This window comes from Engraulis encrasicolus, chromosome 10, assembly GCF_034702125.1.
Source record: "Engraulis encrasicolus isolate BLACKSEA-1 chromosome 10, IST_EnEncr_1.0, whole genome shotgun sequence".
Taxonomy (NCBI): Eukaryota; Metazoa; Chordata; class Actinopteri; order Clupeiformes; family Engraulidae; genus Engraulis; species Engraulis encrasicolus.
In genome coordinates, this window is record NC_085866.1 from 48,544,143 (window position 1) to 48,566,642 (window position 22,500).

The following is a 22,500-nucleotide window of genomic DNA, read 5'->3' on the forward strand; positions in this document are numbered from 1 at the left end:
TGTATACATATTCATATTAATTGAAATGAATACATTAACTAGAGAATATAGTAACTGTTACGTATGATGGTGATGGTGGTGATTGACATGAGTGTTTTTGTGTTAGGTGTGGATTGACGCTGGAACCCAAATCTTCTTCTCATATGCTATTGGCCTTGGGGCCCTCACCGCGCTGGGCAGCTACAATCGCTTCAACAACAACTGCTACCAGTGAGTATCCATACACTTACACAGTGTACATCACACACACACACACACACACACACACACGCACACGCACACACATATACTCTAAATACAGAATGGGCTACTGACAGCTTTGGCTACTTTTGGCCAGGTACAGGTCATCTGAAAGTGCCCCACCCCACCCTTTACAATGTATTGAGGATCCAACTTTGGGGGCCCCTTCTCGCCCCCTCAGGAAAACGTTCCCCTTTAACCCCCCTGTCGACTTTCCTGCACACACACACACACACACACACACACACACACACACACACACACACACACACACACACACACACACACACACACACACACACACACACACACACACACACACACACACACACACACACACACACACACACACACACACACACACACACACACACACACACACACTCTAAATACAGGATGTGTGTTTTCAGGTCTGGGGCTTTCCAATGTGCAAAATGCTCTCCCATTTCATATACACACACACACACACACACACACACGCACGCACATCTCATCAGATACACACAGCTCTTCTCACGTCATGTATGAACTCCTTAGCCAGATCGTTTTCATCTGGATTTCTGGAATGCACGCTACTCAAAATGTGAAACACATTGACACACATTTTCACTTGATTATTTGTCTTTTTATTCATACGTACGGGAACTATTTCCATACTGGAGATGTAATATCTGATCAGGGATCATGCCCGCTAACTCATTCTCTACCCATAATGCTTGGCAGTGTCTTCCCTTGTGTGGAGTTGCCAGATGGCAGCAGGGACGGGAGGTTTGTAATGCGGCCTGTCTTAGATTCAACTTGATATGTACTTTGTTCTTATTTTCACCACAGCAAACAGCTCGAACTTCATAAATTGAAGATTTAACTTGATAGACGCTTATTTTCCCCACAGCAAACAGCTCGAACTTCATAAGTCGTATATTTGACTGATGCACTATGTGCTGGTTTCCCCCTCAGCAAAGAGCTCAAACTTCATACGACCTCGGCACACCCATGTTAGGATTGCACATTTTGGAGTGATGTCCATGGGTTACACAATCAGGGCAGTTAGACTGTAATTGGCCACATTTTTCATGCACAATGAGGTCCTCCTATTGTTACTCTCCTTAGACACAGTTAAGAACATACTAAAATGAAGGAACGTTATTAAAATGGAAAAGAAGTACAGAAGAAAGCAGTACAAGTACAAAAAAGAAGTACAAAAAAAGAAGTACAAAAAAAAGAACAAAAAAATAAGATTATTTTTTTTGCTCTCTGTATATTCAGTACTTGTCCCATTCACCATGGGGTAACTGAAGAGGGTTTTTGGATTAAACTAAAGCCCATTTGCTTACAGTTTCTTTGACTACTGTACCATGATCTATATTAATTAAACTCTCCTGATCTTATTCTAAGACATTTTCACAAGTACTGTACATCTGTCGACTGTGTATACACAGTTACTGTACGACATGCACAGCTCACAGGAAATACAAACTTGTTAATTTCCATACACTCGAGTTGGGCAGTTGTGCTATAGCTTCAGTGCTATCGTATCTTCAGGCAGCTGCTGTCGTAGTCTGATGGCAGCCTCAACTAGCTTGAGAGAGCTTCCTTATCCCTTCCTTATGACGGGAAGGTCAGCCTGACCCACGTGGGGGTTTTATGCCATTCATATCTGTGTGTGTGTGTTTGTTTGTTTGTGTACGTGAGGGATTTATCACTCTATCACTGGCCCATTCATGCTTCGCATCACATCTCATACAGATTAACTCCCCTGGATTCTGATTGGTGCAAAGTGACTCATCATTGTTTTCGGATGTGCTGATTGGATAATCTGGTCAGCATGGAGGACAATTGACTTGCTAATTGAGGAGCATGACAGCAGCTGAGCTGGCATGGTGTGTGTGTGAGTGTGTGTGTGTGTGCGTGTGTGCGTGTGTGTGCGTGTGTGTGTGCGTGTGCGTGTGTGTGTGTGTGTCATTACTCATCCATTTCCTCGAAGAATAGTCAGCCATGTGCTGTTAGTTTGTTGAAATATGGAATCACTTAATGTGTGTGTTATTTAGTTTTTCTTTAACGAAAAACACCCTGTACAAGGAATTATTCAAAAAAGATCAGATAAAAATTAGTGATCCACATCTCTTTTTTTCGTGTCAAATAAAGTGCATGAGGAAAAGTTGGCCATCATGGTTGATGGGTTTGTGTAGTTAGTGGTTCTCAACAAGGGCTCTACAGCCCTCCAGGGGGTGTAAGGGACCACCTGGGGGGTGTTGAGAAGGAGACAGCTGAGTGGGGGACTTGCAAAAGGGGACCAATAATTATTTGTGATGTTTAATACTAAGGGGGATGCATGGGCAGGCTTATGATGAGGTCAAGGGGGCGTTTGAGTTTGAGAACTACTGGTGTAGTTGACCTGATCGCAGCAACCCAGAACCCAGAATCCAAGACCCTCCAACCTCCCTCCATCTGTGTTATGAGTCATCCATCTCTCCTCGCCTCTCCTGCGCAGGCCTGAGTGGCGTGACGCTGCTGGGCTATTGTTCAGCATCACCATCTGTCTTGTTCACAGAATCAGCAGATCGTTGGAACTTGATCGCTCACCGCTGCTCTCTCTCTCTCACGCTACGTTCATTAGCTAGCTGATGGTCCAGGATAGGTGATTGTGGGGCCATCTCAAGTCTCCTCCGCTCTCCTCTGAACTCTTCTCCTGTTCTTTCCTTTCCAGTCTTCTACTGTTCTCTCGTCTTCTCTCTGTTATTCTCAGCCCTTTGCTCTCCTTTTCTTTCCTGTCTTGGCATTTCCTATCAACTACTCCTCTTTTCTTTCCTCTCTTTTCTTCCTTTTCTTTTCTCTTCATTCTATTTCTGTCTGTTCCTTTCTAATTATCCTCCTTGGATCTCTTCTCCTTTCCACTTTTCTACCTTCTTTCTCTTCTTGTCTCTTCTCTTCTCTTCTCTTCTCTTCTCTTCTCTTCTCTTCTCTTCTCTTCTCTTCTCTTCTCTTCTCTTCTCTTCTCTTCTCTTCTCTTCTCTTCTCTTCTCTTCTCTTCTCTGCTCTCCTCTGCTCTCCTCTCCTGTGAGAGTATCTGGCTGGTGAGCCACTGTAGGCTCTCCCAGGTGATGTCTGTACTCCTCAAGGGAGATATTGCACTATAAACATTGACACTGTTAACAGTCACACAAGGAATTCACGTTTAACCCACTTAAACTAATTAGTGATTAAAGAGTCTCCAATGACTCTTCTTCCCCTCCCCCACCACATGCAGTTTACTACCAGGAGGATGAGTATATATCTGACAATGTTTGTAAATGTATATACATAATTCACAAAAAAATGTGCCGTATATATGTAAACATCTTCCAATATAGTCTGTCAACAGAGACTTAACTGGGGGGTTGGGGTGTCGAAATTAAATGAAATTGTATTTTTTGTTCAAGACATACGTATTTTGCCTTTTACAGAGGCACTTGCCTTTATGATTTACATGAACTGCATCAATATGTCAGTACCCCCAACACCACCTTTTGTTCCATGAACTGACGTAGTCGTGAATGAAACGCCCCAGGCAAGCTTACATAGATTACGGGAGCTATAGATAGTACACATGAAGACATCAGTCAGGGCTGAGCTATACAGCAGGAAACATCAGTATGTGCATCAATACAGATGGAAGACATTAGCCTAGCATAGTAGCAGTTGCATAACTGCTCCAGGCGGAGTACACCCTTACATGAATGACATTATTATTGGAATACTGTATACAGTATGTAGGCCTACTTATACATTGTATGTGAAGCTTAGAGGTGAAGAGTTGAAGTAAAAGAACGTAAATGCATTTCAGAAAAACTTGTATGATTGGCATTGGTTGTCTGTATTACAAGTGTTACTCTTACTCTGACTTTTGCGGTAGCCTACAAGAGAAATGTAAAATGTGAAGTGGCCAAAATGGCCATTGAGATGCGCTAGTCTTATATGTGGACAGTCAGGGAACATTCTTGAACGCTTTCCATGAAGTTTTCATTCAGGCAGGAATGTCCATAATCGCCCGGCACCTAGCCTTCCGCCCACACATGCCCACAAAAGGTCACGAGTGTTGCCAACTCAAATCAAAGAGGGCAGGCCAAACACACTCACAGGCGAATCGAATTCTTTTGTTTCAGCTCAAAAGTTGTGGTGGGTATATGCGTGCCTCGGACGACATGCACTGTGTATGAACATATGTGTATGTGTGTGTTTGGGTGTTTAACTGAAGCGTGGCCAATATACAGCCTGTTAAAATCCCCAAATAGGAATCGGTCCCACAGCAAATGCTTTTTTTCTCCCTTCGAGGGTGAGTAAGAGTGCGTGTTTTGAAAGAGCTTAATCCGCCGTCTTGAAGGGTTTTTTTTCTGGGAGAATGTGAGGAATGTATGTGTGCTCCACCAGCATAGTTGGATTGGCCATAAGGCATACAGGGCATTTGCTATTGATGATTTTGGCCTGGCCCGCCCCTCAATGTAGTGGTATCAGTTCTCATGCCGCTACAGTTGACCTGAGTCAGATTTAAATATTCATTTTACCTGTTGTGGTCAACATAGCTTGTAATAGATGACTTAAAACAATGTAATAGGCTTCATGTCTCTCTCAATACCGGGTCTTGGATGACAATGCCCGGCCTGATTTTTCGTCCCAGTCTAGCTCTGTCCACCAGTGTGTATGTTTAAATACTGTTGCCAATGACTGTACTCCCTCCCTACTACTCACTCCTATTCTTTTGATTAGACCAGGGTTTCCCAAACTGGGGTGCGTGCACCCCTGGGGGTGCGTGGCCTGCCACAAGGGGGTGCGCGAGCTGAATTGAGCAATGGCGGATGTGTTTCTATACAGATTCAAAGAAAATGAAGTAGTTTTTAATTGTATGGTGAATTGTATGCTTTAGGAATATTGAGGTCTATTGGAAAATGAGGACTCCCTAAATGACTCTGCATAATGTACAATGACTTTTGCAGTGAAGCCATATTTGAGTGCCTATAAGTACACCAAAACATTCGATTAGGGGGTGCACGAACCACATTGAAATGTACAAGGGGGTGCGCAAGGAAAAAAGTTTGGGAACCACTGGATTAGACACATGGCTCATGGCTGACTCCCCCCGCCCCCCCCCCCCCCCCCCCCCCCCCCCCCCCCCCCCCCCCCCCCCCCCCCCCCCCCCCCCCCCCCCCCCCCCACATCCCTCAGAGTTCTCTTACATAACCTGCTGTCTATCGTTGCCTATTGGCCTACTTTAGTTAAATGTGTGCAGACAGTTTGGAGAAGTAACGCAATGCTTTTTTCCAGGAACACTTTCTCTTCTCTATCTCTCTCTCAAATGGCACTTTATTGGTATGAATTTAAAAAAAATACATTTGCTGAAGCAAAATACACACATGTGAAAGGAATGTATTCTCTCTCTCTTTCTCTCACTCACTCACTCACTCACTCACTCACTCACTCACTCACTCACTCACTCACTCACTCACTCTCACACACACACACACACACACACACACACACACACACACACACACACACACACACACACAGTGACACACACACACACACACACACACACACACACACACACACACACACACACACACACACACACACACACACACACTATATTCGCTGCCTCAATCTACAGTATCTCCCTATCAATCACGTGGCTTTGACTTTCAGTATGCTGTAAGTGTATTCTCTCTCTCTCTCTCTCTCTCTCTCTCTCTCTCTCTCTCTCTCTCTCTCTCTCTCTCTCTCTCTCTCTCTCTCTCTCTCTCTCTCTTTCTCTCTCTCTCTCTCTCTCTCTCTCTCTCTCTCTCTCTCTCCCTCTACAGGGATGCCTTCGTCCTGGCCCTCATCAACAGTGGTACCAGTTTCTTTGCAGGCTTCGTGGTCTTCTCTGTGCTGGGCTTCATGGCAGCGGAGCAGGGAGTGGACATCAGCCGTGTGGCCGAGAGCGGTATGTATAGCTGTGTGTGTGTTTGTGTGTGTGCGAGTTTGTGTGCGTGTGTGTGTGCATGCATGTAATATTAGTATCCGTATTGATCAGAATCTGACAATATCGTTTTCTGACAACACGAGTATCCCACAATGTCCACAGCCACAACCATTACATTGCCCTACAAATACATCAGAGTTGTCATGCTGCCTATACAGTATAGTCAAGTACTGGTCCGAATATAATTGAATAGAGTAGAATAGAATTGCACGCCTTTGTGGTCATTGGTCAAGGACAATGAGATCCAAAGCTGCTCCATAAATTTCACATAAATATACAGAGAAACACATTTTACAATGAACTCGAGTAAAACTACTGACTACAGTAAACATACCTAAGCTATGCACACACAAAGCTTGTGCAAATCCCACTATAGATACACAGACACATATGTAGCCTAACAGTAACATACTTGAGAATAAATCAGGATCAGCATTAAAGTGATTGAGGTGACATTGGCAATATCACTGCATGAATGACCAGATAGTAGTGATGCTTTTCTATAGCCTACTTTCCAAAGAGGAAGCAAGATCTATAGTCACAAGACAGAGGAGATGTTATTGCTAAAGTCCATTTCCACTCTGAACTCATTTTTGCCAAAATATGCAGCCTTTTGGCTTTGTAGGCTTGCTGGTCCGGGGCCAGTGTAAACCCTTGAACTCTTAGCTAGTGTTGACAGCGGAAAGTATCGGTGCGAGAGTTTTAAAACCCTTAACCACCCTCTTTTGTTTATGTGCGGTTGACCCCTATGTAGCATGATGGAATGGATGTGAGTTTATGTTTGTGTACGCCACGCGCACCCGCACGGCTCCCCTGACCCCGGTGTTGACAGCTTGTTTGCCCCATTCGTTATTCCACTACTGTGTCCAAGTGCGGGGGTGGATGGGCAGGAAAAATGAATGAAGCAAGCGGTGCGCTGCTCTGCAGACATCAGCCAATTTCTGTTATTATACGTTAGGAGTCGCTATCCTTTCTTCCCTCTCTCTCTCTCTCTCTCTCTCTCTCTCTCTCTCTCTCTCTCTCTCTCTCTCTCTCTCTGTGTAACACCTCGTTTGAACTGACTGGGCAGTATGACAAGTTCGAAGGCATTTGCCTGCAATATTACTGTGTGTTTGCCTAGTTACTACTGTACTCTTTACCTTGTGTAGGTCAGAAGTTATATAATGCTAATAGTGAATCAATGGTGGTATACCATTATATAATGGTCTTGAAGTGAAATTGTCTGGAGAATACTTAAGAGTGGACATAATAGTGAATAGTAAACAAATCACACAGGGAGGAAAATCCATATAGGTCATTTAGCAATCTATAAGCATTTTTGTATGTCATGTATCAGCCAGTGGATAGCCTTTTGGTGTTGGTGGGATCGTCAGCGATTTGACTCACTTTAAAAAAATATATTTAAAAAAACCCAACTCAACTACTCAACAACAATAAAGAGTCATAGCGTCTTACTGCAGATGGGGTCGCCGGCGGGCCTATTCACTATTTGCTGAAAATACTCGACTACGGGTACAACATAACAACATTGCTATGACAGTACCGACAGCCTTAAGTAACAGATCTTAGACATAGCCATTGCCGTTTTGGTGACAGTAAGATTATAACATAGGCTGTGTGCTGAAGGGGTTAAGTAACACATTGAGACATGGTCATAACCAATTTTGTGAAGAACAAGCTTATAACAGAGGTTCTGCATTCAAGGAAGCCGTGTCCTAGTGCCTCTGGAGTTGGTCAATGACCCATAAGCAGAGCGTGACAGGTTTGATACCCAACCTTACCAGTAGCAGAATGTGTGGGCTCTGGTCTCCCTAAACCTCCCTCCATAGCTGAAGTGCCAGTTAACCTTTTCATACAGAGCCTCAGTTATAACCTTATTGTCACCAAAATGGTAATGATAATTTCTTAAGCTCTAAATTAAGCCTCTCAGTAATGTCTTAGCAATGTTGGTATGAGGTACTTAAGCTTTTTCAGAAATGGGTGAATGGGATCGCCGTCTGCATGAAAGTCCCAACCTTACAATCCTCCAGGGACTGTAACCAATGCCCTGTACCTCAAATAGCCATAAGTCTATTTGAATGAAAGTGTCAGTTAATAGTAAAGAAATGGAAATTAAATATGGCTAGCCGGTGGTAAAAGTCCCCCTGTCTTATGTCTGCTTATCTGCGTTGGAGGCTTGGACCAAATTCTGTGTCATCTGTTTGCCTGCCTGCATATTTGGGCCCTTGGTCCAAATTCTGTATTATCTATTGCCTGCCTGTACTTAGACAGTTGGTCCAAATTATGTGTTATCTGTTATCTGCCTGTCTACGTACTTGGACACGTGTTCCAAATTTGGCGTTATCTGTTGTCTGCCTGTGTGCGTATTTGGGCATTTGGTCCAAATTCTGTATTATCTGTTGTCTGGATTCTTGTGTTCGTAAAATAGCCTTTTACAGCTTAGTAGTAGCCTACTGTAATTTGTACTTGTCATTTTTTTTAGTAATTTATTTATAACTTTGTTGTGTGCACCTTGATGGGAGGATTTAAAAAAGAGGATTTTTAAAATCTCAACGGGTCTATTTTTCTGGTAAAATAAAGGTTAAACAGATAATAATAAATAAAAAATATATTGTGATAGGCTATTCTATTTTATCCTATGCTGTTCTATTCTATTCTATCCTGTCATATCCTGTTCTGCTCTATTCTATTCTATCACATTCTATTCCATTCTATTCTATGCTATTATATTCTATTACGTATATCCTATAATATTCTATTCTACTGTATTCTGTTGTGTCCCTCCTCAGGCCCTGGCTTGGCGTTCATAGCCTACCCCAAAGCGGTGACGCTCATGCCTCTGGCTCCACTCTGGGCCGTGCTCTTCTTCTTCATGCTGCTCGTGCTGGGGCTGGACAGCCAGGTGAGATAGCGCCCTTCATCAGTCATCACACCTCTCATTAGCAGATAGCACTCTACACCAGTGGTTCTTTTTTTGGTCTTTTATGACTTTATTGACGATAGGACAGTGTGAGAGGTGGACAGGAAGCGAATGGGGAGAGAGATGGGGAGGTGTCGGCAAATGATCCGGACCGGGAATCAAACCCGGGTTGGCCGCATGGCAGACGAGTGCCCTACCGGTTGGCCACGGCAAGTGGTCTTAACCAGTGGATTTCAGGTGGTTTGCAGAATTTTGTTTGTGTTGTAGGATTGTGGGAAAAATCTGCTAGCAAACATTATGATCAGGCCAAATCAAGACCCCCAAGTCCCCATGTAAAGTCATTAAGGGCATTATCAGCAACAAGCACAACCATCTTTTTTCACACATTTATACAAAAGAGAAGGATGGAGAAACAGACAGTGATGCAGGACTGAACACACTCTTCATCGTCATAATCATCATCATCATCATCATCATCATCATGATCATCATTATCAAAGATATGACCACACACACATTATTAGAGAGAGATAGAGAGAGAGAGAGAGAGAGAGAGAGAGAGAGAGAGAGAGAGAGAGAGAGAGAGAGAGAGAGAGAGAGAGAGAGAGAGAGAGAGAGAGAGAGAGAGAGAGAGAGATGTCTACACAAGTTAAATCACCAGTGTATGACAAGGTCACTTCTGCTGCTAAACAAATATCTCATTAACAAACATGCTGCACTCTGATGGACACACACACAGGCACGCACGCACGCACACACACCCAATTTGGCTGTCAAGTATGTCACGTATGTCCCCATGTCTCTCTGCCAGTTGGCCTTGGTCCTCTCGTGTCTCGTCACCTTATCGAGTCTCACTAGGGTCACAGCCAAGGGGACAGTGTCACACTGATATGGTCACAGCCACAGTGACAGAGGGCAGGGCAACACTTGTCTTGGCACTGACAACTCATTTGAATACGGTGGTCTCTGCAGTCCACAATTTGCAGTGTATCTAGAAACTGTAGGTGTAGTCTACTGTAGTCTTGCAGCGTTAGTCTGTAGAAGCATCATGGCACATCGTCAATACCAAAACATTTGCTAGAGCCAAACGCTCAGCGTAATGTAAGGCGATGTAATGCAATTAAAGTAGAAGTGAAATTCAATTGCATCAGCGCACACAGCACATCATAGCATAAAACATACAGGACACAGCACATCAATGAAATCCAACCGCTGCCATTCACGCACCACGCTTTGAAGTGCAACCTCTACATTTCACCCATCACGCATGCGAAATGTAATGCAATATATTGGAATAATGCTTGTGAGGGTCTATGCTGTAGTAGGGTTTGATTTGACCACAGTGTCAGAGAGATCATAAGCTACAGATACTACATTGGAGGGCAGCTTTTTTTTAAACAAATGTTGTCAAGCAACAACATGACAGTAAAAGGTTGTGTGCTGTTGAGAAAATAGTTGTTGCCCAACATCCGTGATCCGTGTCTGAATAATATTTGTTAGTTGCTGAGCAACATTGCTTTAAGTTGCTTGTTGTATTATCATCTATTGACTTGGGGAATTACCATACTATACTGCCGTACAAAACAAGAACGCAGTAACTCAGATTCTGGCAAACTGAGAAAAAAGGCTTCAAAGTTTCCTATCTGGCCCGACAACTGTGTTGTTGATGAAGTGGTGGTGACACTTACTTCTAATACTTTTTTAGGATAGAAATTAACTGTTATCGCCAGTTACTGTGTTCCTGGCTGGTATTACAGCCACAAAATGGAGTTACTGCAGGAGTTACTGCGTTCTTGGTTAGTATTACTGTCTACTTCCAAACCATTCCCATTGGAAAGTGCAGCGGTAACTCAGCGACTTACTGCGTTTTTGTTTTGTATGACGTGACCTTTAACCAAACACCGCAGTAACTTCCTTTTTTGTCATTTTTGCACTTCCAACATGATTTTTCTCTAAAACGGGACGATGTTGGACCACAGTTTTTGACACAAGACAAATGAGGTAGTTTAAAGCCCATTTCCGATCTAAACTCAATTTCGACCATTTTCCAGTTACTGCGTTCTTGTTTTGCACGGCAGTATAGGTGAGGGCAATGTTGTTAAGCTTTGATACATACAGTCTTACCAACAAACTGCCACTTACACAAATTAAACCACCTGATCTCGAACCCCTGCCCTGTTATTTTTCTGTCTGCCTCTTTTTGCCTCTCACTCTCTCATTTTCTGTTTCTGTCTCCCTGGCATCTTTTTCTGACTACCTACCACTATCCTCTCCTCTCTCTCAACATCTGTCTCTGCCGCTCTCACCTGGTCCCTCTCATTTTCAACTCTCTGTCTTTCTTTCTCTCTCTGTCTCTGTCTCTGTCTCTGTGTCTCTGTCTTTCTTTCTCTCTGTCTCTGTCTCTCTCTCTCCATCTCTCTCTCTCCATCTCTCTCTCTCCATCTCTCTCCATCTCTCTCTCGCTGTAGTTTGTGGGTGTGGAGGGCTTCATCACTGGCCTGATGGACATGCTGCCCCCCAAGTCAGCTCTGGGCCGTCTACGGCGTGAGGTCATCGTGGCCATATGCTGCGCCGTCTGCTTCGTCATCGACCTCTCCATGGTCACACAGGTGAGGGGACACGGACAGAAAGAGGAGAAGGAGGAGGAGAAGGAGTTGGAGGATGAAGGAGAAAGGAAAATAGAAGTATGAAGTGTTAACCCCACTAGTGAAATCTGAGTTGGCATATGTGGCCTTCACAGCGTAAATTGGTGCAGTAGTGCAGCCCCAACCACTGTAGGAAATAGCATGACCATTAAAGGACTGTCATTAAAAACACACTATGCATAGTTAAGTGATATAATATGCCGAAACTCGCAGGACCACATAAGATTTGTTGAGGACCGGGGAAGCTGTGGCGCAGCGCGCTAAGCCCTCCACATTTGGGCTTGCATGCCCACGGGTTCGAATCCGACCGGGGTCTCTTCCTCATCTGAGATGATTTTTTTTTTCTTCCCTATCTCTCCACTTTCTCTCATTTTCTATCTTTGCTTTTTCTCTCCCTTCTTCTCAGGGAGGGATGTATGTGTTCCAGCTGTTCGACTATTATTCTGCCAGTGGGATGACTCTGCTGTGGCAAGCCTTCTGGGAATGTGTGGTGGTGGCCTGGGTCTATGGTAAGACAGACGGCTGTTTGATAGAGCAATGTCCCCATATATCACTCTCCCAAAGGGTATATGAGGTGAAACGTCATGCCACTTCATAGTGGACAAGAAGTTTGGTGTGTGCATTCCCATACAGTAGATAGATATAGTAAAATCATACACAACTTTTTAACAAGTTTTATTCTGAATTCTGAAAAAAAGATTTTATATGACAATGGAAAATTGATGTACATTTTTTGTTAGAAATTTGTAAAATGAAACATAAAATTTTGCCAAATGCTAAACCTTTATATGATGTCAGTCCCTGATAGAATACCCATACAAATATCAGATAAAGGTTTTCTTAACCAACATAGTTTTTTGTTAGAAATGTGTAAAATGAAACATAACATTTTGGCAACTACTAAAGCTGTATATGACGCCAGTCCCTCGTAGAGTATCCATGCAAATGTCAGATAAAGTTCATCCTTACCAACATAGAAGAACCCTTTTTGGGAGGAAATTATCGTACAAGACCCAAATTGTTGTTTCAAGGCATCTTAATGAACTGAATGACAACTCTGAAATTATCGCACATCATGGTTTTTTTTTTACTGTACAGGACAAAATGGACAAAATTATGGTACAAATATGATAATTATCGTACATCTGGCAACACTGATTATCATTTTTGCCATTGCCATGGCAACAGTTTTCTGACAGTAGGCCTATGATTGACCAAAAATCACATACCCATGGGGGCGCTGTGGCACAAGCCCCCCACATTTGGGCTGTCATGCCCGACCTGTGGGGACCCCAGTTCGAATCGGGACGGGGTCATTTCCCAGTCCATCCCCCATCTATCTCTCCCACTCATTTCTTGTCAGCATCTCATACTGTCCTGCCAAAAAAGGCATAACAAGCCCCTACATTTTTTTTTTTTTTTAAATCACATACCCATGACATGACAATAATTTTTACAAATGATATGTAGGCCTACCTACAAATACAAATATTTCATAAATACAAATATTTCTACAAGGATTTACTGCTGAGACAATGTACAACTCTTATACGTTCTTAACCATTTTTTCCATATGGGTTTGTTTTTCTATAAGGATGAACTTAATGTGACATTTGTAAAGATACTCTATGACTCTATACAGCTTTTGCAGTTGCAAAACTTTTATATGTGTGACATTACACACATTTATCAAGAAATGTATATTTATTTTCACTGACATACAAAAATCTTGTAGATTTTATAGGAAACTTGTAAATATTGTGTATGATTTTGATCCATTTCATATGGGTAGGCCTACATATCATTTGTACATTTTATTGTCATGCCATGGGTATAGTCATGGGTGAGCGGTTAGGGCATCAGACTTGTAGCCCAAAGATTGCCGGTTCGACCCCCGACCTGCCAGGTTGGTGGGGGGAATAATTAACCAGTGCTTTCCCCCATCCTCCTTCATGACTCAGGTACCCTGAGTCCCGCCGTGCTGCTCCCTTGGGGAGCCACTGGGGGCTACCCCCTTGAATGGGTGAGGCATCACTTCGCTTTTGATTTCATGTAAAAAACAGAGACGGCCATCATAGAATACTTATATGACACATCCACAATTCAAACGAAAAATGTGTATATTTCAATGAATTATAATATAAAATGCATAATACATTTCACACAAAAATATACACATTATTTGTAAATGCCATACATAATTTGTACTTTATTTATACTAGTTTTACTTAATGCTTTGTATAAGAAATCACTAAAAGGGCCACTTTTCAGGAGTAAATCAAATATGGCATACATATTTTTTATACCAATACTTATATACGGATTTACGAGGATTTACTACTAAGACAGTGGTAAGTTCGGTAACACTTAAGAAAAACTACCCAAAAAAAGCTTTATAAACACTTTATTAACATTTAATAATAGTTAACATTTAATAAAGTGTTTGCAAATGTTTGTAAAAGAGTAAGAACCAAACTATGACTACACAGTGGAGTGGGAATCAACTTCTGTGTGAGTTGTATGTGGTTTCATTCCTTCTGGTCTTTGGAGGAGAAAGCTCCAGAACAGATGCAACTGTGCTGTGTCTACTGTGTTTACATAGTATTTCTTGCCCATTTATAAACATTTGTAAACATTTTGTTGATAATTAGTTCATTATTTATAAAGTGCCTATAAAGGTCTTTATAGGTAGTTATTCTAAAGTGTTACCGTAAGTTCTTATAAGTTCTGAACAGATTCGTTCCATAAAAAATGTGTATGAATTTAATATATCTTTTCCATATGGGTTGATAAAATAAGGGAGAGGGAAAGTGTACAATTATGTAGTTTGGTTTTATGCATCTCTCTGCGTCAATCATTTCCACACACACACACACACACACACACACACACACACACACACACACACACACACACACACACACACACACACACACACACACACACACACACACACACACACACACACACACACACCACTGTACACACAAACACGTGCATCCACACATTCAAACTCAAAGTTTGCTTTCTTACTGTTGACTCTGACAAGCACATTACCTTTGTAAGTAGTGCCATCAAGACCGGTTTTAATAGGGTCAATGACGTTTCAGTAGTACCACATGTCTGGGTGGTGCCACCATAGCTAAAACCGCTATTGTATGGATGAAATGATTTTTTAAACATTGGTTTTAGTCGATTAGCTAAGAAGTATATTTATTGCAGTACATTATTTACCAATTATTACTAATTCATTTATGGGCATTGGCTGTTCTTATACCACCTGGAGGCTGAATCCCAAAGAAAACATCATTGACCCAAATAACATGTCTCTTCTCTCCCTCTCTCTCCCAGGAGCTGATCGTTTCATGGATGACGTGGCTCGCATGATTGGCTATCATCCGCTGCCGTATATGAAGTGGTGCTGGTCCTACCTCACGCCCTTGGTGTGCATGGTGAGTCCCCTGCTCCTCACCTCCAGGGCTGGATTAACGCACAGGCTAGATATGGCTGCAGCCTAGGGGCCCTGGCAGGTGGGGCAGTCAGCCCTAGGGTCTGTGGGCGTGTGCAGAATTGAAAAAAAAATGCAAATATGCAAATATTTTATTCTTAATTCCTAGCACGGAATTATGACTTTGGCAATTTGCCTTCTGTGAATGGGCCTCCAGCAATGTGTAGCCTTGGTGCCTCAGGCCATCTTAATCCAGCCCTAGGTCCTGTGAAAATATAACTTAATTGTATTGGAAATGTGATTTCTAACATGTCTTTACAAAACACGTAATATTTCATGTGAAACTGCTTACTGCACAAGATTAAAATTATGTCAGGGGCCGGATAAGATGGCCTCAGGGGCCGTAAACAGACCTTGAGACATAGGTTCCCCAGTCCTGATTTAGTGTACATTATTATAGAAATCAACAGGAATAGTCAACAGGATCTCGAACAAATTGCATCTATTATCTAACGCAAACCAAAACCTGAAATTGCGTCCCGTTTACAACGCACTCCCTTTCAAACACATGCGCAGTGGTCATATAGCTGTCTGTGACAGGTTAAGTTTAGGGAAAGTTTTGGTCAGGGCACACATTTAACACTCAGAAACATGGCATTTCTGACAGGTTAGGTTTAGGGATGGTTTTGGGAAGGGCACAATTGTAAAACTCGTATACATTGCATTACTGACAGGTTAGGTTTAGGGATGGTTTTGGGAAGGGCACAGCTAGACCAATAAGAAGCTACCTATGTGCTCTAGACAGCACGGAAAGCGTTGGAATTTAGACGCAATCTCGGATGTTGGTTAGTGTGAGAAATTGGACGCAATTTCTCGAGATCAGGCTCGAAAAGTGATGTGACCAGCGTGCACCTGCACCGGCAGCTGCTCTGGTCATGTTTTGCATGTGGGCATGAGTGGGAGTGCCAAATGAATCATGAAATAATGATGTGAACCAGCCATGATGTGACATTGGTGCTCTTACTGCTCCGCTGCAGCTCCCAACTCTGTGTATGTGTGTATGTACATATCCTCTTTCAATATGTCATGTTTTAGCTGTAATAATTCTTGTAGAAATCACAATAAAGTTACTCTACTCTACTCTATTCTCATGGCATTGAGGTCAATACCAATGTTATTTCAGTGCTGACATTTGAACCTTCAACTCTTACTGTAATTACAGTGTGTGTGTGTTTGTGTGTGTGTGAACTGCATGTGTGTGTGGACATAGTATTTCAGCACTTGATGTTTTTAACCCTACTAGTACATAAATTAGTACATATGGACTGTATAGTACGTACATGTGCCCATCAACACCTAATTACGCTGTGTGTGTGTGTGTGTGTGTGTGTGTGTGTGTGTGTGTGTGTGTGTGTGTGTGTGTGTGTGTGTGTGTGTGTGTGTGTGTGTGTGTGTATCTCTGCACTACAGTTGGTGTTCATGTTCCACGTGGTGAACTACAAGCGGCTGGTGTATAACGGGGTCTACACGTACCCGTGGTGGGGGGAGGCCATCGGCTGGGGACTGGCTCTCTCCTCCATGCTCTGCATCCCCGTCACTGTCATCTACAAGCTGCTGCACTGCAAAGGCTCTCTGCCAGAGGTACACAACAGCTGTGTGTGTGTTTGTGTGTGTGTATGTGTGTGTGTGTGTGTGCGTGTGTATGTGTGCATGCACATGGGAGTAGGTGCATGTACTTTGTACATGTATGTGTGTGGTGTTTGCTCTTAGTCATGTGAATGTGTATATGTGTAATTATATGTAATTACTCTCAGTCACATGTGAGCCTGTGACAGAAATGTATTCAGTTTCATTATGTGCTGTTTACTTTCTTATTGTGAACATCGTTTTCGATCTTGTGTGTGTGCGTGTGTGTGTGTGCGTGTGCGTGTGCGTGTATCTGGCTAAGAGCCTATCACAAGAAATGTATTCATTGGCCTTGTTTACATGAGACATTTAATCCAGAGTTAACACAATGTAATTCTGAATAAAGCTTAATTCTGCTTTGAAAACATCATGTAAACACTTCCCAATTCGGAATTAAAAATAAAAGTACAATGTAAACTCGAGAGAACTATTTAATTCTGAACTATAAATTCGTAATTAAAAACATCATGTCAACGTGGCCATTGTGTGCTACTCACTGTACTTGACTTGCCAATATCGTTTACAGAAGTTTCTGATATCTGTGTCAATGTGTGTGTGTGTCCGCAGCGTTGGCAGCACCTGACCACGCCGATCTGGGGCCGTCACCACCTGGAGTTCCTGCCACCTGAGAACGAGACTAAACTGCTGCCCAACTCCGAGCAGAGCAAGAACACACTCCTGTACGAGACTGTCATCTAACACACACACGCGCACACACACTGCCACACACATGTGATTTACATTCCTAACGAGGCCTCCAGGAGCGCACAGTGAACTTTACAGTATTCATTTAACATTAAAAAGAGCAGGACCAACGTTGTGAGAGTTAGATTGGGCTCTTTGGGTGTTAAATTAACACTGCAACGTGCTGAGTGCAACTCTTGACTTGTGCTTGGGTGTGTGTGCATGTATCCGTCCAACAATACTGCAATAGCACCACACCAACAAACCTCTTGACCTTTAGGGGTCTTCATGAGTGCCACATTCACACTTTGGCTTACTATACGAGAGAAGAGACGTCCAGACTCTACGCAAATCACACAGAAACACACACACACACACACACACACACACACAGTGTACGCACGCACAAACACACGCACACACACACACAGGCCCAGAGACATAAGCATATCCCATCTCACAGCCACTTACCTGTGGCCCGGCCATCCACAAAAATGTTTAAATATAGCCCTGAAATATGAGTGTATTATGCCGCCGTGTCAGTATTGCATTTGTGTATTATTCACTGTGTCTCTGACTCTGTCTCTCCATCTCTCTTTCCTCTCTACACTGCCGTCCAAGAAAACACTCTGTAAAGATAAAAAAAGAAACGGCTACAGCTTCCACTTTCTCTTCATATGCAAACAATAAATAAAAGTATCCGACCGTCCGAGCATTATCAAAGCCCCCCAATCAATGTTGTCCGTGGGCTGGTTATTTTCTGTCTTGTGTAGCCGTGAAAATATCTGTATGTGTGTATGTGTGTGTGAGAGTGTGTGAGTGTGTGTGTCCGTATCAGTATTGATCCTGTGTGGGCCTGCTGTGGAGAGACAGAGAGGCATATAGAGGGTGCAGGCTGAGTCATACAGAAAAGTCATTAAATGATTTAATGGATTTGTGATGGCTTTTGTGTAGTTTTTAAATGTGGAGCTTCTACACACTTCTGCAGACGCGCACACACACACACACAAACACACACACCACACTGTTTCTCTCCGTTTGTCAGACACAACATATACACAGATGCCCCCCCCACCCCACCCCCCCACACACACATACACTATACCACAAAATAGTAGCCTATATGAGAAACATAGTGTACTATACTACATATAATGTACAGTATAATACATCATATAGTTGTTACTATCTGCTACTGTTTACACAGCTATGATTTAAGACATCAGATCACCAGAGAATAAAAAAAGCGAGATCTTTATTAAAATTACAATCTTACAATGTCGAGTAGACCAATCAACATATTACAAAAAAGTTCAGTAAGACACAATAGATCTAAAAGTATTGCTATCTTTGGGAATGTAACAACTAAATCACAAACTCACAAATCTTCATTCAAATTCCAGACATGGGGCCAAAGGGCCAAAGAGTGAGGAAGTTCCTCATGTACCTGAGTCTATAAGGTCAACAGACAAACGTTGGCACTTTGCATGTTATGGCTATGTGAGCTTATTCACAAACTTATTGCTGCGCCGTACTGTATGTACAGTGAAAGGGTCAGGGGAAATTTCACTTTTGAAATATGGGCTCCAGACTCTGTCATATACGTACAAACATTGTTTAGGGTGTAGCAAGTTGGGGCTGTGTTGGGGAACAGTACAGTAACTTAAAGACTTCCTGGACAAATGACCATAAAAAAGGTCAATGGTCAATAAAAAAAAATAAAAAAATAAATGAAGGCATGTTACATCTCATTCTTTTGACAACTGTTCACTCATGAGTACCAACACAAAAGCAGTAGAATCACATTCAGTGTTACAGATTGAGAGCATACCATGTTATGAAACCAAACCAAACTGCTCCTAACCTCTATTGTGCAAGAAAAGGAAAGCTCAGTAATGTGACTCAGTTTTAGTTTGACATGACAAGGGAAGAGCGTCATAGGCTGCCTGGCGTCAGGGGAAGTTAGCAGCATGCCACATGCTTAAACTGCCACATGTAGGATTTACTTTCACTCACACTTCTCCCCACTCAAACACACTGTACACAGTAAAAGAAAACAGTGTTAATTCAACTCTCAAAAAGTCAATTGAGCATATTCTAGAGTGTATTTGGTCCCAGAGTACTCTCTAAGTGGTAAATTAACACTGTTTCTAACTGTGTACGCAACACAGGGAATGTATTCTAACCAGGGTGGTGCTGCCACAGCCAATCTCTACTTTTATTCATCTCAGATGTTCAGAGTAAAATGTTCAGTGTAAGATCGGCACTGCTCTAAGAAAACATGGTCCCAATCAATTCAGTGTTAAACCTACACTCTGGGTGTCGAATTACATTTAACACACACATTCACACATACAATGTGCGTATGTATGTGTATTGCATATATGGCTTTGTAGTATTAATACAATGCTCAAGGTGTTGAATTTCACACTTAAGTCGAATGGGACCATAAAATGTAACACTGCCTTTTTTTAATATGTAGTGTTTAAGCTGTAAAGCGAATCGCTCGTTGTTGCTTTTCCATCTCTGTCTCTCACCCTTTCCCGACCACTCTTTCTGATGTCTATGCTCTCTGTCTCTGTCTCTGTCTGTCTTTCTCCTACCTGGGGAAAAAACATGAAAAAGACCACTGTTAAGACACTGCAGCCGCTGGTCCTTCTGTTAGTCTCTCACTCTCTGGCTTTCCTCTGACTTATGTCCATGGTAAAAACCATAGCTGTCTCTGTCTGTCTGTCTGTCTCCTATCTGGGCTAAAAGTAGCAGGGGATGTCTGCCGGGACACGGCATCCGTTGTGGACTTTATCACAGCATTTATATTAATACAGTCATTACAATCAAAATGGGTAGGTGGGAAGACAGGTGGCTGGAAAGGGTAGGTGGGAAGACAGACAGACAGCTAGACAGACAGAAAGTGGCTGGATGCCCATGGCAACCTGCTGTCCCTTATTAGTAGTCATGGAAACGCTGCTGCGCCTTGCTGACCGCGGTGCTGATGACTGGCCACAGCCCTGCAGACCACAGCAAACGAGGGAGCCAGGGAGGGAGGGAGGGGAGAGGAGGGAGAAAGAACAGAGCAATGGACTGACGGATGGATGGATGGAAGGAGGGCAGAGGGATGATGATGATGATGAGCGTCCAGTCTGACCTCTGTTGGTCACAGCTGAGTAACACAGGCGGCCATCTCCTGTTGCCGTGGTAACAGAGGAGAAAAGAGCATGAGAGCAGAGGAGACAGCAGCAGCCTGGTCATGAGGCTGGGCTGAGGTAGCATGCCCTCTCGCCACCACCGGCCATTTAGACCAGGCCCTCATAGAGCCCAGAGAGCCCCTCTTTTTTTCTCTCTATGAGATTATGATAGCCCATGTCCATTATCTACATTATTAAAGTTTATTATATGGTTGTGACGTCATCTGTCGAATGCTCCATTCATTTCAACGGGGCTCCCCAACGTTCGGACGTCTGTTATTTTTCGATAACGGACGGGTTGGTCTATAACAGACCGCTGTCAATGGCAACAAGACTTTTCACTGCTAAAGCGACTTTTCAACAAGACTCTAATCAGCTGCTGTGATAGACAGCACCCGTTGTCCTGGCTACCGCTGTCAATGGCAACAAGACGTTCACTGCTAAAGCCACTGGCTTGTATACAAGTCAGTGGCTAAAGCGAATGTTTCATATCACTCCGCAGGGGGTCCGGTCTTTTGTCACTCTAATCAGCCCTGCTGTGATAGACAACACCTGTTGTCCTGGCTAGCCTACCTAGCTGTTGCCTAGCGGTGTTCCACAACCGCACTTTTTTGTTTTGCGCAGCAACAATCTTAACATTAAATAGGTCTAAAGAAATGTCCCCGCATGTGTGAATCATTTAAGTATATCCATATAATAAGCGGGTTAACTTTCGGCGAGTCGGTCGCTTTGTGGAATAGCAGCACTTCAGAGAGAACAAGACCCCTCCGCTCCGCGTCGGGGTCTAAAGATTCTCTCTGTCGTGCTGCTATTCCACGGTAGCGACCTTCTCGCCGAACGTTAACCCTTACATAATTAAAGATGCAACGATGGCCCGCCCCATCTAAATGGTGGGTCAGTCTCAAAGAAAAAGAAAAAAACAGTATCAAAGTATTGGCCCCTGTCAGCCCACTGGGACAACTTTGAATATGTGTCTTTGTACATGTACACCTGTGTTATTAGATAAATGTAATGTCTGTATTACACATATATAATTACAGATGAACGAGTTATATTGACATTGGTGGTTATGTGTACATGCTGAGAAAATGTGCATCTCTAGGAGATTACACTGTGCTGTGTGTACATGCAGGGCTAGGTTCTGTTGGTGTATATGTATAAATGTGTGTGTTTAAGACCTCACCATAGCACACTTGTAGCTGGGCAGACCATTGCCTGTGTAGTGGAGGTGGTGTGTGTGTGTGTGTGTATGAGTGTGTGTGTATGCAAGTGTGTGTGTGTGTGTGTGTGTGTGTGTGTGTGTGTGTGTGTGTGTGTGTGTGTGTGTGTGTGTGTGTGTGTGTGTGTGTGTGTGTGTGTGTATGCGTGTGTGTGTTTGTGTGTGTGTGTGTGTGTGTGTGTGTGTGTGTGTGTGTGTGTGTGTGTGTGTGTGTGTGTATGTGTGTGTGCTGCATGTGTTTAAGGTCTCACCATGGCACACTCGTAGCTGGGCAGGCCGTTGCCTGTGTAGTGGAGGCAGTGCAGGACAGCGTCGTGGATGGTGGGAAACAGACGATTCTTAGGGAGCGAAGCGGAGAAGAAGCCTCCCCTCTCCAGCTGCTGAACAACACACACTACAGTACACACGCACAGGCGCAGGCGCAGGCGCGCACACACACACACACACACACACACACACACACACAGACACGCAC

General features: G+C 43.2%; 2 protein-coding genes across 4 annotated transcripts in view; one reads left to right on the plus strand and one right to left on the minus strand.

Moving 5' to 3' along the window:
• The window catches only part of si:ch211-117c9.5 (sodium- and chloride-dependent creatine transporter 1), a 33,201-nt gene extending 14,647 nt beyond the window's left edge, over positions 1-18,554 (plus strand). For 2 of the 3 annotated variants that reach the window (XM_063209144.1, XM_063209142.1), the window contains exons 7-14: positions 107-210; positions 6,075-6,199; positions 9,028-9,140; positions 11,627-11,767; positions 12,210-12,312; positions 15,155-15,255; positions 16,722-16,892; positions 17,505-18,554. In XM_063209144.1, coding sequence (XP_063065214.1) covers positions 107-210; positions 6,075-6,199; positions 9,028-9,140; positions 11,627-11,767; positions 12,210-12,312; positions 15,155-15,255; positions 16,722-16,892; positions 17,505-17,636 — 990 coding nt within the window. In that variant the 3' untranslated portion in view covers positions 17,637-18,554. Of the gene's footprint in view, positions 1-106; positions 211-6,074; positions 6,200-9,027; positions 9,141-11,626; positions 11,768-12,209; positions 12,313-13,764; positions 13,827-15,154; positions 15,256-16,721; positions 16,893-17,504 lie in introns of those variants that run through there. The other variant, XR_010036421.1, reaches the window with a different exon arrangement.
• A 1,609-nt stretch (positions 18,555-20,163) lies between these two features.
• The window catches only part of si:ch211-117c9.2 (solute carrier family 26 member 6), a 31,655-nt gene continuing 29,318 nt past the window's right edge, over positions 20,164-22,500 (minus strand). The window contains exons 19-21 of the mRNA XM_063209152.1: positions 22,277-22,419; positions 20,708-20,805; positions 20,164-20,224 (exon numbers count right to left, since the gene is read on the minus strand). Coding sequence (XP_063065222.1) covers positions 20,776-20,805; positions 22,277-22,419 — 173 coding nt within the window. The 3' untranslated portion in view covers positions 20,164-20,224; positions 20,708-20,775. The remainder of the gene's footprint in view (positions 20,225-20,707; positions 20,806-22,276; positions 22,420-22,500) is intronic.